We start from the raw sequence: 18,713 nt of genomic DNA, 5'->3' as shown, positions 1-18,713 counted from the left end.
GTGTGACTTCCACTGCCATCAAGGAAAGGAAATAAAGGAACCTAAGGAACTCTGGGTGGCTGTTCTGTGCTTCAAGTAGGAAATAGTGCCCTGGAACTTCAAAGAAACTAAACGTGTTGGGGAGTATGTGACTATCTTTGTTGTTGTTTAGTTCCTCAGTTGTCAAACTCTTTGTAACACCGTGGACTGCAGCACACCAGGCTTCTCTGTCCTTCACCATCTCCTGGAGTTTGCTCAAACTCATGTCCATTGAGTCAGTCATGCCATCGAACCATCTCATCCTCTGTAGTCCCCTTCTCTTCCTGCCCTCAATCCTTCCCCACATAGTGTCCTTTCCAATGAGTCAACTCTTTGCATCAGGTGACCAAAGCATTGGAGCTTCAGCTTCAGCATCAGTCCTTCCAATGAATATTCAGGGTTGATTTCCTTTAGGATTGACTGGTTTGATCCCTTTGATCCCAAGGGACTCCCAAGTGTCGTCTCCAGCATCACAACTCAAAAACATCAATTCTTCATCACCCAGGCTTTTTTATGGTCCAGCTCTCACATCTGTACATGACTGCTGGAAAAACCATAGCTTTAACTATATGGACCTTTATCAGAAAAGTGATGTCTCTGCTTTTTATTATGCTGTCTGAGTTTGTCATAACTTTTCTTCCAAGGAGCAAGTGTCCTTTAATTTCATGGTTTTAATCACTGTCCACAGTGATTTTGGAGCCCAAGAAAATAAAGTCTGTCACTGTTTCTGTTGTTTAGCCATCTATTTGCCATGAAGTGATGGGACCAGATGCCATGATCTTAGTTTTTTGAATGTTGAGTTTTAAGCCAGCTTTTTCACTCTCTTCTTTCACCTTTCACTAAATCAAGAGGTTCTTTAGTTTCTCTTCACTTGCTGCCATTAGGGTGGTATCCTCTGCATATTTGAGGTTATTGATATTTCTCCCAGAAATCTTGATTCCAGCTTGAGCTTCATCCAGCCTGGCATTTTGCATGATGTACTCTGCATATAAGTTAAATAAGCAGGGTGGCAATATACAGCCTTGATGTACTCCTTTCCCAATTTTGAACCAGTCCATTGTTTTATGTCTGGTTTTAACTGTTGCTTCTTGACATTCATACAGGTTTTTCAGGAAGCAATTAAGGCAGTCTGGCACTCCTCTCTGTTTAATAATTTTCCACAGTTTGTTCTGATCCACATAGTCAAGGTCCTCTGTGTCGTTAATGAAGCAGAAGTAGATGTTTTCCAGGAATTCCCTTGCTTTTTCTATGATCCAACCATTTGCCTTGTTGCATTTCTTTTTCTTGTGGATGACTTTGGTCACCACCATCTGTACAGTGTTACAAACCTCCATCCATAGTTCTTCATACACTCTATCAGATGTAATCCCTTGAATCTATTTATCACTTCCACTGTATAATCATAAGGGATTTGATTTAGGTCATACCTGAATGGCCCAGTGGTTTTCCCTACATTCTTTAAGTGTGAATTTTGCAATGAGGAGCTTTTGATCTGAGCCACAGTCAGTTGCTGATCTTATTTTTGCTGACTGTTTAGAGCTTCTCCATCTTCACTTGCAGAGAATATAATCCATCTGATTTCAGTATTGACTATCTGGTGATGTCCATGTGTAGAATTGTCTCTTGTGTTGTTGGAAAAGGGTGTTTGCTATGATCAGTGTGTTCTCTTGACAAAACTCTGTTAGCTTTTGCCCTGCTTCATTTTGTACTCCAAGGCCAAACTTGCCTGTTACTCCAAGTATCTTTTGACTTCCTACTTTTTCATTCCAGTCCCTTGTGATGAAAAGGATGACTTTTTTTTTGGCGTTAGTTTTAGAAGGTCTTGTAGGTCTTCATAGAACCATTCAGCTTCATCATCTTCAGTATTAGTGATTGGAGCATAGACTTTGTTTACTGTGATGTTGAATGGTTTGCTTTGGAAACGAACAGAGATCATTCTGTCATTTTTGAGACTGCAGCCAAGTACTGCATTTCAGACTCTCTTGTACTATGAGGGCTACTCCATTTCTTGTAGGGATTCTTGCCTACGGTAGTAGATATAATGATCACCTGAATTAAATTTTCCCATTCCTGTACATTTTAGTTCACTGATTCCTAAAATGTTGATATTCACTCTTGTCATCTCTTGTTTCACCACTTCCAGTTTACCTTGGTTCCAGGTTCCTATGCAATATATTGTTCTTTACAGCATCAGACTTTACTTTCACCACCAGACACATCCACAACTGGGCATTGTTTCTTCTTTGACTCAGACTCTTCATTCCTCCTGGAGCTATTTCTCTGCTCTTCTCCAGTAGCATTTTGGACACTTTCTGACCTGAGGGGTTAATCTTTCAGTGTCATATCTTTTTGCCTTTTCATGCTGTTCATGGGGTTCACAAGGCAAGAACGCTGAAGTAGCTTGCCAATCCCTTCTCCAATGGACCACATTTTGTGAGAACTCTGCACCATGACCTGTCCGTCTTGGGTGGCCCAACACAGCATGGCTCATAGTTTCATTGAATTAGACAAAGCTGTGATCAATGTGATCACATGGCTAGTTTTGGTTAGTTTTCTGTGATTGTGGTTTTTATTCTGTCTGCCTTCTGATGGATGCGAGGCTTGTGCAAGCTTTCTGATGGGAGGGACAGGCTGTGGGGAAAACTGGGTCTTGCTCTGGTGGGCAGGGCCATGCTCAGTAAATCTTTAATCCAATTTTCTGCTGATGGTTAGGGCTGTACTCCCTCCCTGTAGTTTGACCTGAGGCCCTCAGTCCTAGAGTTTGCAGTCTCTGTGGTAGGATGTAGGCTCCAGTGAGCAACAAATGCCCTGACCAAAAGGTATGTACAGTTAATTGGAACAGAAAAGAGTTGGACAAGAGTTAGTTAGGATTCTTTGGGAATTTGACTAGAAAGTAGCAGAAAACATCATGAAGTCATAATAGAAGCTGGTGAAGGTAATTGAGAGACATCAAACAAAAGGTTCTGGCCATCTCATAGGAAGAAGCTGTAGGTAGAGTCCCTCCAGTACCACGGAGAGCTCCTGCCATTTAAATTACTGTATGATGTCAATTGTAGTGCCTTCCCTGGTAGCTCAGCTGGTAAAGAATCTTTCTGCAATGCAGGAGACTCCAGTTTGATTCCTGGGTTGGGAAGATCCCCTGGAGGAAGGGATGGGCTACCCACTCCAGTATTGTTGGGCTTCCCTGGTGGCTCAGCTGGTAAAGAATTCACGTGCAATGCGGGAGACCTGGGTTGGGAAGATCGCCTGGAGAAGGGAACAGCTGCCACTCCAGTATTCTGACCTGGAAAATTCCCTGGACATGTGTAGTCCATGAGGTTTTGAAGAGTCGGACACGACTAAGTGACTTTCAATTTATTCAACAACAGTTCATTCCATAAACATTTATTACATGTCTATCATAATTTTTTGTGTGTAAAAAATTTATAATGTAACAGTCTGATGGGGAAGACAGATAACTCCCTGTAATGCAATGAATAGTTCAATAAAGAACTATTCTCTGGGTAGTATGAGAACATGGAAATGTTCCTAACATTAAACTGGGTTACAGGAAGGAATTATACAGGAAAGTTTCATGGGGGAGATAATTTATGATCACATATGTATATTAAGTGAGAAGTAATCATTTAGCCAAGCCAGAGGAAGAAAGGGCACTTTAGGTCAAAGGTCAACAAACCTTTTTCTGTAAATGGCACAATGGTATTTTAGGCTTTTCAGGTTATCATAGGTCTCTTTTGCATATTTTTTCACTTTTTTTTTTTTTTTTACAAATTTTCATAATGCAAAACTATTCTGAGTTCAGTGGTTGTACAAAAACAGGCCATGGTTCAGATTTGACCAATGGATCATAGTTTGCTGACCCTTTGTCTAGGCAGAAAGAACAGGAGTAAAGCCAGAGATAAGTACATACAACGTATATATATTGTTTGGTTTTGATAGAATATGAAATTTGAATAGGGATCATGATAAATAATCCCAGATAGATAGGTGACAGAATATCATGTTAGACTTAAGCCTATTTTTTTCTTAAGTTTTGATTAAACTTAAAGATTTAAATCAGTAGAATGATAAAATTAGATTGTGCTTTAGAAAGATACTTCTATTGAGAATTAACCTTAGGAGGTAAAACTGAACACAGAGACCAATTTGGGAGCTATTGGCACTGGTCAAAAAAGAAATAAGAAAAGCCTGAAATAAAGGCATAGTGGAAAAGGGTAGGTAAGAGGGGACACAGTTGAAAAAATTTTGAGGTAACATCAGAAAAACTTGATGATAGATTGACGTGACTCCAAGATGAGGTAAGTAGTTTTTTTTTAGCTGAGATAATAAATATTATGCTGACTCATTGATGTTACTCCTTTAACGGGAACTCTGATAATCATTTGTCCCAGATTTACACCATCTGGAGTTAGAAACCAGAGGCACATCTTCTGTCTTGATGTAACTTTTGGGGAAATCTATTGGGCTTTGCAGGAAGGGTATGGGGAGCTTTTGTTCCTGTCCATCAAATAGACTGAGCAGTACTTTTCCTGTGGAAGAATGCCTGTTCAAGATAAAGGATAAAGAACTCAATATACAGATTCATGGAAATAGTTCTAAAAGCTGTAGTCTTTCAGGACTGTCAGTTATTTCAGCTATTTTTGGATCAAGAAATCCAAAACTTCATAGACTTTGAAATTGCCCTCTGAATGAAGTAGACATAAGTCATCTATGATTGCCCAACATTTTTATATAGTTTCCCATATTGTTAGTATCACCATCCCCGAATAGAATTTCCATAATCGCTAGGGTTAAGGCATGTAGCTTAGTTTCTACCTACTAGACCAACACTCAGAAGTATGCAGGATGAAGTGGGGACCAAGTGTAGAGAAATCCAGATTCAGCCAAGTACAGCAATGAAAATGAGGGGAATATAGTTATATACAGTGGCCACTGTAGTGCAATTAGTTTGGAAAGGCTTGGGCAGGCAACATGTAGAGATTATCATCTTGTTGTTCAGTCGTTAAGTCAGGTCTGATTCTTTGTGGCCCCGTGATCTGCCGCACACCAGACTTCCTTGTCCTTCACTATTTCCTGGAGTTTGCTCAGATTCATGTCCATTGAGTCAGTGATGTTATCTAACCATCTCATCTTCTGCCATCCTCTTCTTTTGCCTTCAATCTTTCCCAGCATCAGGATCTTTTCCAGTGAATTTGCTCTCCACATTAGGTGGCCAAAGTATTGGGGCTTCAGCTTCAGTATCAGCCCTTCTAATGAATATTCAGGGTTGATTTTTTTTTTTATAGAATTGACTGGTTTGATCTCCTTGCAGTGCAAGGGACTCTCAAGAATTTCCTCCAACACCACAGTTAGAAAGCATCAATTCTTCAGCGCTCAACTTTCTTTCTGTCCAACTCTCACTGTATATGACTACTGGGAAAACCATAGCTTTGACTAGGCAGACCTTTGTTGGCAAAATGATGTCTTTGTTTTATAATATTCTGTCGAGGTTTGTCATAGCTTTTCTTCCAAGGACTAAGTGTCTTTTAATTTCATGGCTTCAGTCACTGTCTTCTGTGTTTTGGGAGCTCAAGAAAACAAAATCTGTCACTGCTTCTACTTTTTCCCCTTTTATTTGCCATGACGTGATGGGACCAGATACCATGATCTTAGTTTTTTAAGTGTTGAGTTCCAAGCCAGCTTTTCACTTTCCTTTTTAACCCTCATCAAGAGGCTCTTTAGTTCCTCTTCACTTTCTGCCATTAGAGTGGTATCATCTGCATATCTGAGATTGTTGATATTTCTGCTGGCAGTCTTGATTCCAGCTTGTGATTCATCCATCCTGGCATTTTGCATGATGTACTCTGTATATAAGTTAAATAAGCAGGGTGACAATATGCAGCCTTGTTAAACTCCTTTCCCAATTTTGAACCAATCAGTTTTCATATGTCTGGTTCTATTTGATCTGCATACAGGTTTCTTAGGAGACAGGTAAGGTAGCCTGGTATTCCCATCTCTTTAAAAATTTTCCAGAGTTTGTTGTGACTCATGAGTCAAAGGCTTTAGTCTAGTCAATGAAGCAGAAGTAGATGTTTTTCTGGAACTCTCTTGCTTTCTCCATGATCCAATAGATGTTGGCAACTTGGTCTCTGATTCCTCTACCTTTTCTAAACCCAGCTTGTTCATCTGGAATTTCTTAATTCAGGTACTTCTGAAGCATAGCTTACAGGATTTTGAGCATAACCTTGCTAGCATGTGAAATGAATGCAAGTGTATGATCATTTGAACATTCCTTGGCATTGCCCTTCTTTGGAATAGGAATGAAAAATGACCTTTTACAGTCCTGTGGCTACTGCTGAGTTTTCCAAATTTGCTGACATATTGAGTGTGGCACTTTAACAGCATTATCTTTTAAGATTTTAAATAGCTCAGCTGGAATTCCATCACCTTCACTGGCTTTGTTCATAGTAATGCTTCCTAAGGAGCACTTAACTTCACGACTGAGCAACTTTTAAGAGGAGAGGCAGAGTATGCAATATTAGGAGGAAAGACATCAGAAATATACTCTGAAACAGTGGACCAGAGAGCTTCAATTAAAGACAGTGCAGACTTTACATAGCTCTTTGGAAAGGATGCTGCTGTGTTAAACTCAGTGTTTAGGCCACATAGACCTAAGTGTAACTAGATGACTTTGCCCCTTACGGAGCAATTTTGACCTGAAAATGTCTCACTCACAACAGTACCTAATTCAAGCACATGTCTCAGGTCAGTTCAGTTCAGTCGCTCAGTCGTGTCCGACTCTTTGTGACCCCATGAATCACAGCACGCCAGGCCTCCCTGTCCATCACCAACTCCCGGAGTTCACTCAAACTCATGTCCATCGAATTGGTGATGCCATCCAGCCATCTCATCCTCTGTTGTCCCCTTCTCCTCCTGCCCCCAATCCCTCCCAGCATCAGAGTCTTTTCCAATGAGTCAACTCTTCGCATGAGGTGGCCAAAGTACTGGAGTTTCAGCTTTAGCATCATTCCTTCCAAAGAACACCCAGGGCTGATCTCCTTTAGAATGGACTGGTTGGGTCTGCTTGCAGTCCAAGGGACTCTCAAGAGTCTTCTCTAACACCACAGTTCAAAAGCATCAATTCTTTGGCGCTCAGCTTTTTTCACAGTCCAACTTTCACATCCATATGTGACCACTGGAAAAACCATAGCCTTGACTAGATGGACCTTTGTTGGCAAAGTAATGTCTCTGCTTTTTAATATGCTTTCTAGGTTGGTCATAACTTTCTTTCCAAGGAGTAAGTGTCTTTTAATTTCATGGCTGCAGTCACCATCTGCAGTGATTTTGGAGCCCAGAAAAATAAAGTCTGACACTGTTTCCAGTGTTTCCCCATCTATTTCCCATGAAGTGATGGGACCAGATGCCATGATCTTCGTTTTCTGAATGTTGAGCTTTAAGCCAACTTTTTCACTCTCATCTTTCACTTTCATCAAGAGGCTTTTTAGTTCCTCTTCACTTTCTGCCATAAGGGTGGTATCATCTGCATATCCGAGGTTATTGATATTTCTCCCAGCAATCTTGATTCCAGCTTGTGCTTTTTCCAGCCCGGCATTTTTCATGATGTACTCTGCATAGAAGTTAAATAAACAGGGTGACAATATACAGCCTTGAGGTACTCCTTTTCCTATTTGGAACCAGTCTGTTGTTCCATGTCCAGTTCTAACTGTTGCTTCCTGACCTGAATACAGATTTCTCAAGAGGCAGGTCAGGTGGTCTGGTATTCCCATCTCTTTCAGAATTTTCCACAGTTTATTGTGATCCACACAGTCAAAGGCTTTGGCATAGTCAATAAAGCAGAAATAGATGTTTTTCTGGAACTTCCTTGCTTTTTCGATGATCCAGCAGATGTTGGCAATTTGATCTCTGGTTTCTCTGCCTTTTATAACAAGAGGAAAAAAGTTATCCAATAACTATCTGGTGAGAATTTAATGTCTTTGAAGACAGAGAGGTAGAGGAGGAGGGGAGAGCACTTGAGTTTGTGCCTGGAGGAAGGCCCTCTATTCAGGTTCACTCTCAGATGATATATGTTTGACCTCTGGATTTAGAGTTCTCTTGGATCAGCACAGGGGTCTGTCCTAGAATTGAAGTACTGCCACTGAAGGACAGAAGGAGGGAAGAAGCCAGTGGACAGTGTGAGATAGCAGATGGATTTGTGTTCCAGTTCTGTTTGCTAGCTCTTTTATTGACATGTGTTTAAATGTTGGCAAGTTACTGAAATCCACTGGTTCTTGGTAATTCTCCTGTATCTTTTTAAGTGGGAATGATAATAACAGCTAACACATATAGTACTGACTGTGTGTGTGTGCTCATTTAGTCTTTGAGCCACCCTGGTATTATCATCTGCATTTTCCTGGAGAGGAAAGTGAGGAACAGAGTGTTTGAGTAAGTGGCCTAAGATTCTGCAGTTCCTTGATAGTGGAACAAAGGTCTGAACCCTGGCTGATTGTCTCCAGGGTCTGTGCTCTCAAACTTTCCCTTCTACTGCCTCTGTAGTAGTAGTAAGATAATAATATGGGTAAAACCCCTCACAGAGAGGGCATTTGATAAATGGTAGTGCTTGGAGAGGGATGGGGAGGGAGGGCAACAGCAGGAATTATCAACTTTGTAGTGAGTGAGGAAAGAATCAGGTTGACTTAGAATAAATTCTTTGAGCTTGGATTCTCATGCATTTTCTAACGTATGCCCATAGAATATACACTTCCAGAATGATTTTTTTTTTAAGATTTTAGTACTTTTTTCTTCTAGATTTAAATCTGAAACTGAATTGCCTTCAAATCAGTGCTTCAAAAGTTAAATACACCCACTGCATAAGTGTGAGTGTGGGCGCACATACTCTTCATTATCTTGTACCACTACTTGAAAGCTATTCTTTTCACATCCATTTTCATCAGGCTGGTACTTCACAGATAAGGTGCAATGAGGATGTTTGCAGGAAGTTCAGTGATTAATTTTCAGCATATAAAATAATGTTTAGCTTTGCTGAGATATTTGTGTACATTAACCTAGCAAAGAAGGCAAATAATAGACAAGACAGATTCTGTAAGTAAACATTTATTTGTATTTGAATCAGATGAAAAGATTAAAGGGTGACATAAAGGAACTCTATAATTCATTTTCTCTCTTCATTTAAAATTTAAGACTAACTTTCCAGACTGCATTTTTAGAACAGTCTACTTTTTTATTAACTGATGTAAGTTTTTAGATATCCTTTTCTTCTTTTTAAATTGTATTTATTATGGAGGATAATTGCTTTATAGTGTTGTGTTGATTAGATATCCCTTTTAAACAAAGAGCCAATGATGAAAATAAAAGGGAACAAAGCATCTTAAATATATGTTTTTTCTTACACTTTTTATATAGATACAAGTTAATATATTGACTAAGCTTCCTGACAAAATATTCTATCATACTTTCTGAAAGTGTTTGAAACAGTAAAATACTTATTTTAAAATTTTGTCATTTTTATGTATGAAGGTTACATTTATCACAAATCAAAAACCTCTAATCTTAATGTACTTTCCCTTTATTTCATGATATCCCCTCCCCAGATGCCTTATTTCTTGAATTCCACAAAAAGCCAGGACATGCTTCTACCCACTTTAACAATAACTGTGGCAAATAACAGGCTCAACACATTGGAGTAATCCACATCTTTAATCTATAACATACACCCAACATGAATGTGTAATTTTCCTACTACCTTGGTTATTTTTTGGTAATAAAGTCTTCAGAGTATTTCTTGGAAGTGAATAGCCTACATTTTTATGAGTATATGTACATTTTATTTTCAAGATGGAGGAATCATAGAGATTCTAGTTAAAGCTCTGAAGACCCAAGGTATGCACATTAAAAGCATAGAAGAGTATTCCTGAGGGAAAGTGGAGTTCATACAAGGTTTAGTCATAAACTTAAAATAACTGAAGACATGTCAAGGAAAAATGACATCCTGGAAGGCATAGAAATGTGTATCACTGTCTTAAAAGGTATCATGGAAGCATCTTGAGAACAATTAAAGACATTGTGAGCCTAATCTTGCAGAAGTATAATGTGGATAAAGGAAATTCTTACATGGATTCCTATCCTTTAACCACAACTTTGAGAAAACAGATGCTAGATATTCTTAAACTAGATATCCAGTGGTTTGAAGAACTTAATGAATTAAAAACATTCATACTTTGTCAAATGAATAGTTGTTTTATAAAGTTATATTGATTATTTCTTGATACAGAAATCATAACTATGTGAATATTCCTATGTGTGTACATGATAAGGAAAATATATCCATAATATCAGTGCTTTAAAATCTGTCAAGACAGTTATCAATCTCATAGAGACTCACAGTTTGAAAGATATACTTTACTTTTTTGTCCAAAGTTAGACCAAGAGAGCCATACTTCCTGAATTGCTTTCTTTCTCTCATGGTCCAATTCTCTTGCAAAAGAATTCCACAGAAAACAATTTTGTATGAAAGTTTGCACATAACCACAACAATGAAAATAAAACATTGATTGTAACTACATTATACACATATATATTTTATGTGTATACACCTCCCTGAGATTCACAGTGTAATTAAATTCTTTTATCATATATCTGATTTTCTTTTTTTCAAGTAATTTTAAAATTCAATGTATATATCCTATTATCCAGCATGCAGCAGAGGAAAACACCATCATACCTTTAAATTCATTATCAAATTCAAATTAAAGTTACCCAAGAGTAGGCTTCCAAATCACATTTATTACTTAGATGGTATATGTCTTTCATGACATGAAAGCCATTAAAAAGATCACTATGGCGGATGCAGTAAATTGTGTTTCACAGAACGCTGCAAGCTGACATTGACTCCTCTCCTTCTCCTGGATCTCATTATGTGCCTACCTCTGCCCGTTATATCTGCTTTTGTGAGCTGTCCTCCTATTTTTCTTCTGTTCATTTAAATTGTACTCAGAGAGCTAAGGAACTGAAAGGAGTCTTAGTGATCATGGACCAGCAGTTTATAGTCATTGGAACTGAAGCTTGAGAGGGAGCACCCTGACCAAGGTAATGCAGCAGCGGGTGACAGAGCTAATGGTACAGTCTTGTGCTTATCCTCTGCTGCCTCATGTGCATAAACAAATATGGGAAATCTTGGCTTTTCCCTCAAAACTCAACTCTTCAACAGAGCCATTTCTTTTTACTTTTTCTATCATGGTTTACTACAAGATATTGAGTACAGTTCCCCATGCTCTGCAATAGGACCTTGTTGTTAACAGAGTCATTTCTGACTGTGCAGCAAGGGTGCTGGTTTGCATCCAGGCTGTACTGCCATTGCTATATAAACTATAGGCGAGTTTTTACCTCCATTATCTTATTTTCCTAATGGGTAAAATGGAGAAAATAACAGCTCTTACTGCATAGGATTGTTTAAAAGCCTTAAACAAGTTCATGAACTGCTTAGAATAGTGTCAGGCCATAGTAAGTGCTCAAGAAGCATTAGTTGTTCTTATAATTGTCCACATTAATCACTCTTTCTCTTCTGTTTTATATTTTTCACAAATAGCACCCAGTTAGTGCTTGCTTATTTTCTAGTTGTTTTATTTAGAATATTAGTTTATTCTAGTTCTCTCTTCTCACCTGAAGTCATTTCAAGGTCGGGACAATGTCCTCCTGTATTTCTTCTATGTAGCTAAATATGGTCTAACCCAACATTTGATGCAACACAGGGATTCTGTAAATATTGTTTTCTTTGCTGATTCACTCAGAATGTCTGGAAACTGGTATTTATTCTATCTCTTCAGGTGATTCTGCTGTGTAGCCAAGTTGGAGAACTGCTGTGCTGGATGGTTGGATTGCAAGAATGTTATCCTATGGAGTATTTACCCACGGCAGGGCATGAGGCAATTGCAATTCTATATCTACCTTATAAAATTCTTTCAAATAATATGCAGTCTAGACATTGACTCACTTTCTCAGAGGAGCTTTGAGGAGTGAGGAGGTATTTGAATATGAATCCTGTTACCAAGGTTCTGAGACCCTGAAACCTTATTTTGTTTGATTCATTTCCCTTCCCACATAATTGCGGCTGTAACTTTTGCTTTTCCTTTCTGGCCAGGCTGACTCTTGCAGATGTGTCATTTCCCATACACTGGATCCCTGCTTTATGCCTGACCAGAGAGGCATGGCAATTCCTTAGTCACAGCTACTGAGTCTCCTTCGGCAGTCTATGATTTCCCTGGAAGTCTGACATCTTCTCTAACCTTGTGGTTTCTCTGACTTGGTGACTTTCATCCTTTTGTTGCAAGATACAGCTTAAATTTATATATAAGTTTACATTTATATATGTATGTATTTGAATGAGAAAGAAGAGCATTATTAGGATATGTCAAAATATATACTTGTTCTTCTATTTCTTTGGCCAGTATGACCTATTCTGAACAACTTACTATTCTAGAAGATTCTGTTTCATTAGTTGATATAACATATGTGTATAATTTATAGTCTTATTTTTATAGTTATTTGTTTTATATTTATTTAGAAAATATTTCTTGAGTATCTGAAGTGTGTCATACATTGTGATAGTTGCTTGAGGTACAAAGATTAAAGACATAGTCCCTCATAGACTCTCTGTAGAGGTAGTCAAGAGTATGATGGAGTGAGGTATGGACGTTGTGATGGCATGTAGGTAAGGCACCTGTTCAAACATGGAAGTACTGTACCAGATACTTCCATATGCATTGGGTAATTTAATTCTCCAAATAACTTTAGGATGGAATGGACATGGTGTTTTCATTTTATAGACTAGAAAACTATCTCAGAGAGAAGCCATTTACCCAAGTTCACAAAGCCAATTTTATTAAATTTTCGACTGTCCACTCATGGAAATGTTTTTTATTAATACAGTTTATTTTTAGAGCAGTTTTAGGTCACAGGAAAATTGAGTAAAAGGTACATAGATTTTCCGTACACCACCCTCCTCCAACCTTCTGGGTGTCTTGCACCACAGTGGTATCTTTGTTTTAACAGATCAACCCTCACTGACCCATCATTGTCACTCAAAGTCCATACTTTACACTAGGTTTCATTTTTGGTGTCGTGTATTCACCATTGTATTATTATATGGAATAGTTTCACTGGCCTAAATTTCTCTGTGCTCTGCTTATTCATATCTCCCATCTTCCCTCCCAACCCCTAGCAACCACAGTCTCTGTAATTTTGCCTTTTCCAAAATTTCAAGTGGTTGGAATCATACAGCATGTAGTTCTTTCATATTGGTTTCTTTCATTTAATAATATGTACTTTTTTATTTGAGAAGGGCCTGGCAACGCACTCCAGTATTCTTGCCTGGATAATCCCATGGATAGAGGAGCCTGGCAGGCTATAGTCCATAGGATTGCAAAGAGTTGGACACAACTGAAGTGACTTAGCACAGAACAGGACAGCACAACACTTATTCATGTTTTTTCATGGCTTGATAGCTCATTTCCTTTCAGCTCTGAATAATATTCTGTTGTTTGTATGTACCACACTTTATTTACCCATTCACTTACTAAAGGATGTCTTGGTTGCTTCCCAGTTTTGACAGTTATGAATAAAACTGCTATATACATCCATGTGCAGGTTTCTGAGTGGACATAAATTTCCAGTGTATTTGAGTGAATACCAAAGAGTGTGATTTCTGGATTATATGGTTAGAGTATGTCTATATTTGTAAGAAAATGCCAAACTATCTTCCAAAGTGGCTATACCATTTTGTATTCTCACTGGCAATGAATAAGAATTCCTGTAGCTCCATATCCTCACTAGCATTTAGGACTGTCATTATTTTGGACTTTGGTCAAATATTAGGTATGTAGTGGCATTTCATTGTTTTAATTTGTAATTCTCTAATGACATATGATATTGAATATCTTTTCATATGCCTACCTGCCATCTGTATAACTTCTTTGCCTGTTTTTAAAAATCAAGTTCATTTTCTTAGTGTTGGGTTACCTATTAATATTTTATATCTGAGGTAAACATGAGAAGATCATCTTATTACAAAGGAGAAAAAGCGTCTCCTGATAATTCAGCTGGGAGCTGACCTGGTACTCAGCTATGCCATGATGATCTCATGTTGAAAATGAGCAGTTTCATAGGTTATCTACTCTGAGACAGAGTAGATGTGGTTTGAGACAAAAACAAGACCACTTTTTAATCATGCCTGAACATAGATGAAAGCAAGAACACAGTACAAACCAAAAGCATGACCAACATTCCCTCTCCATGCTAATGTGATCGCTGCTGCTGTTATCAACCTCAACTTTAGCTCTTCTCTATTCCTCATGTCTCATAGATAAAAATTAAGATACTCAGTGATAAAATTGCTCCTACTTTCTAATAGTACCAAGATTGGAATCAAAACCACCTTTCCCTGGAACCTCCCCAACAAGACTGAGGGGGTTCCCAGGATTCAGGACTTTCAGTACTATAATCATGAAATAATCTAACACAAACCCAAATATTTTAACAAGCTCCTGCTAACATCCTCCCACTGAGATACCTCCAGATTCTCAGTAGTATTTGGTGACCCTTACTGCAAACACTTCCAGTAAGTCCAACCTTGTTTCACTGCAGGTGTGGTCCTGGTGGTATTTGGTGATGGGTAAAGACCAATCAACAAAATCAAAATTAAGCAAATATTATAACAATTAATTTAGTAGATTGCTCCTTAACAATAATGTTTTAAATGATTAATTTCCTTCTGACAATAGAAAATAGAAAACCGCACAACTTATGGGGAAGCCAGATAGCATGTTGAATGTTAACATAAAAGAACCAGAAAATATTGTTATGCCATCATATGAAGGACTTTGTTTTGTTGTTTTTATAACAACACCCTTTCCTTTCTGTTTGTCAGGTATCATGTCTGACCACCAATTTGGTAACCAGTTTATGTGCAGTGTGGTGGCCTCTCATGTGAGTCATCTGCCCACAACCAACCTCAGCTTCGTCTGGATTGCTCCACCTGCTGGTACAGGCTGTGTGAATTTCATGTAAGTACCCAAAGTGTCTGTGACTGGTACAGAAGGCAAATGTATTATCAAACCAAACTTGGATCTACCCGCCTGTGTACAGTAAAATCAATCAGTGGACAGCATCTTGTGGTGAAAGGAAGTACAATGTTTATCACAAGGCACCAAGGAAGGAATCCATGTAGCTAGTGCTCAAGAGACTTGAACTCCCCAGTAATTTTTAGGAAAAGGTTTTTAAAGACAGGATGAGGGAGAAGGTTGCAGGGTGTGTGATCAGTTCGTAGACATTCTTCCGATTGGTTGATGGTAAGGCAATCAGAAGTCTGTATCATCAACCTTCTGGTTCCAATCAGTCTGGAGTCAAGATGCTTGTGGCAGCATACAGTTAACTTGTACCTGGTGGGGATTTCAATATCTGCAAAGTAGCTCAAAGGCTATGGCTCACGATATTACCTGAAGCTCTTGAGGAGGAACTCAAGGTCCTTGAATTTGTTTAATAGCTAAACTATTATTATTTTGTCTTGCTTGACTGTTTTCCTTTGTTTCTGCATTTTCTTCTCTGATTAAATTTATGCTTGGCACTTGGGGAAGGCCTGGGAGGCTAAAGTTTTTCTACAAGTAACAGGCAGGCATGTATAGGCTTCTCTAGTAGCTCAAATGGTAAAGTGTCTGCCTGCAATGCAGGAGACCCAGGTTCAATCCCTGGGTTGGGAAGATCCTTTGGAGAAAGAAATGGCAACCCACTCCAGTATTCTTGTCTGGAGAATTCCATGGACAGAGGAGCCTGGTGGGCTACAGTCCATGGAGTCACAAAGAGTCGGACACGACTGAGCAACTAACACACACACACACAAGAGGCAGGAGTAGGACATGCAGTGGTCTGTCTGCAAAGGCCCTATAGAGTCCTGCTTGCAACCTCAGAGAGGTTATGTATATAGTAACTATTTAAAGGTATTATTTTAGCAGGTTTAACCTTAATTAAGACCACTCATTTTGGTGTCAAAAAAGGCCAAAATTGCAAAAATAAAACTTCAATAAGATAAAAGTATGTGAAGAAATGAAGACAATAGGGAAATGATTTTCAGGAAATAAGATGAAAACAGATACAAAAAAATGCTATGAGGATCCACACACAGTTTAGAAGAAGACCAGAGATTTAGAGATTCCACTTTTAGCTAAACCTAGCCACAAGTGCCAAGAGGAAAACATAGTTAGCTAATTCATGGTGGTAAGAAGTCAGAACTGTATAGAAACTCACTGAATCTCTCCTGTGCTCATCAGGAGGAAACAGGGAAGGGTAGTGAGCAGTGTCCCAATAGCATCCTTAGATAAACACTGCACTGTGGTTCAGAGTCTGTGACTTGTGACATCTCTCAATGCAGATCATTCCCCTACTCCTGCCACACAGTTGTCACTCCTCATCTTTCTTATCTCTTTTTTTCTCCCACTGTATTTTTTTTCAGTTCTAACACATGATATGCTTCATTTATTTATGTATGTTATTTATTGTCTGATTGTTCCTGCTGAAATGCAGGTTCCTTGAAGATAAGAATGGTTTTCTGTTTTGTTTACTGATTCACCCCAGTTATCTAATACAGTTCCTGCACACACTGGAAGCACTACCTAAATATTTGTTGAATAGATGAGTAGGCCAATGGAATAAGTTCTGAAACAGCTGTTCTATGGGCAGTCAGGTGAAACAGAGCTGGAATTCATCTTGAATACTGTTCTATGCCAGCCTTCTCCTCAGACAGCAAGATCCTGTAAAACCTGAATACTCCAAAATTTACCACTGCCTTTTCTTCTCCCTTAATAAAATACAGTTCATTGTCAAGGGTGTATGTCACATCACTGATTATATATTTTCTCTGCCTATCCTCTGGGTTACTCAGGCTGGAAACATCAGATTCATCCACCTGGCTGGTTGACATTTAATCCCATCATTTTCTCCCTCAGAAAGTTTTTCACCCTTGAACCCTTTCTTTCCAGTACCTCTTGCTAAGGTGCTTGCAATAGCTTCCTAACTGGTTTACCTCCAGCCTATTTCTCATCCGGTCCATCTCACAGTTAATCTTCCTAAGGCACAACAAAGTGTTGATTGCTCAAAACTTGGATAGCCTAAGACTTTCTTCTAAAGTCCAGCTTTTTGGAGTGGGTTTGAAGGCGCTTTCAAATCTTGCAGTCTATCAACTTCTTTCTTGTCTCCCATTACCTCTGCCTTCTGATGGTCACAAATTGGCAGCACATCCCACAATTCCCTAAACATTCCCTGACTTTTTCTCTTTCTCCATGCTTTTCCCTTAGCTTGGAATGCGTATTCTCTCAAATTCAGTTGTTAAATTCTTACTCATTCTGCAAGCTGCCATTCATTCTTAAGTAAAAATCTTCTATAAAGCTTTCTGAGATATCAGCAACATAATTGATGTGTATCGTCACATTTTTGCTTATAACTCTGTTATGCGTGTATACAAAGTCACTTCAGTCATGTCTGACTCTTTGCAACTCTATGGACCATAACCAGCCAGGCTCCTCTGTCCATGTGATTCTCTTGGCAAGAATACTGGAGTGGGTTGCCATGCCCTTTCCCAGGGGTTCTTTCTGACCAGGGATTGAACTTACGTCTCTTAAGTCTCCTGCATTAGCAGATGGGTTCTTTACTATTAATGCCACCTGGGAAGCCCAACTCTGTTATAATGCTGACTATATTTTACTATTTACTTATATTTGATTTAAATTCTTGCTTTTTCTATTAGATTAGATAGGAAAAGGACAAATTCTTATTTCTTCATGATTCCTCCTCAGTTGGTTCAAGGACTTATATACACAGGAATCACAGAAAATATCCTTTGAATTCTGCATCCTAGGAGACTGGGGAAGGGGTTATTCTAGGGCCTTCCACATGTTCTCAAGTCCCTTTTATTAAACAGCATGGTAGAGTGGACCCTCTATATCTATGGTTTGTGTATCCAGGGAAAAATCCAGGGATATGGAGTGCCAACATTGTATCTGTTGTACAATGTTGTCTATTTCTTTAGTTTAATAGTAACCTCTGACTCTTTTTTGGCACACTTTGTCTTACTCATGTTGGCACTTATTAGGATAATTTAAATTCTTGCTATTCATAAGCTCTTCATTTAAAACAAGAATTACTTTTTTTTGAAAAAACACAAAGTAAATCTGTGCCAGGTGTACAGAACTGCATATTTCCAAATAGATACAGTTTTTAATTTAATCTGTTTTAAAATGATATTTAATGGCTTGTGGCATTACTGTTCCTGGGATATCAAATTGTATTCTCTTAGAAATAATGTATTGCATGTCAGCTCCAAACAATATTTTATTAGCATTTGGTAAAAAAAAAAAATACAATTTGGTAATAGGTAATTTTTACTGATTACAAAGAAGTTTACATCCCTCACTTATATTTCCTAATAAAATTTTGATGATGCACTTTGCACCTTTCAACTTTCTTAGTAAATGTTTAAGTCTATGCTTATTGTAAGCAATGACTATGTTGAATGTTACATAACATAGCTGCCTCCTGTGTGGGCAAGATGTTTTTATTGATCTCTTTTCCTAATTAGTTTGTGAGAGAGTGTAGGGAAACTGAAGATTAAACATGAACTACTGAACAATTCATTTGAAATTTTCTGAGCTAAAGTC

General features: G+C 38.4%; 1 protein-coding gene across 1 annotated transcript in view; it reads left to right on the top strand.

The window, feature by feature from the left end:
• Nucleotides 1–18,713, top strand: part of RELN (reelin) — a 553,128-nt gene that overhangs the window by 141,826 nt on the left and 392,589 nt on the right. The window contains exon 3 of the mRNA XM_006053468.4: nt 14,936–15,071. Within this exon, the coding sequence (XP_006053530.3) occupies nt 14,936–15,071 (136 nt within the window). The remainder of the gene's footprint in view (nt 1–14,935; nt 15,072–18,713) is intronic.

Source organism: Bubalus bubalis, chromosome 8 (genome assembly GCF_019923935.1).
Source record: "Bubalus bubalis isolate 160015118507 breed Murrah chromosome 8, NDDB_SH_1, whole genome shotgun sequence".
NCBI classification, from domain to species: Eukaryota; Metazoa; Chordata; class Mammalia; order Artiodactyla; family Bovidae; genus Bubalus; species Bubalus bubalis.
The sequence above is the reverse complement of the archived record's forward strand: the minus strand, read 5'-3'. Positions and strand labels throughout refer to the sequence as shown.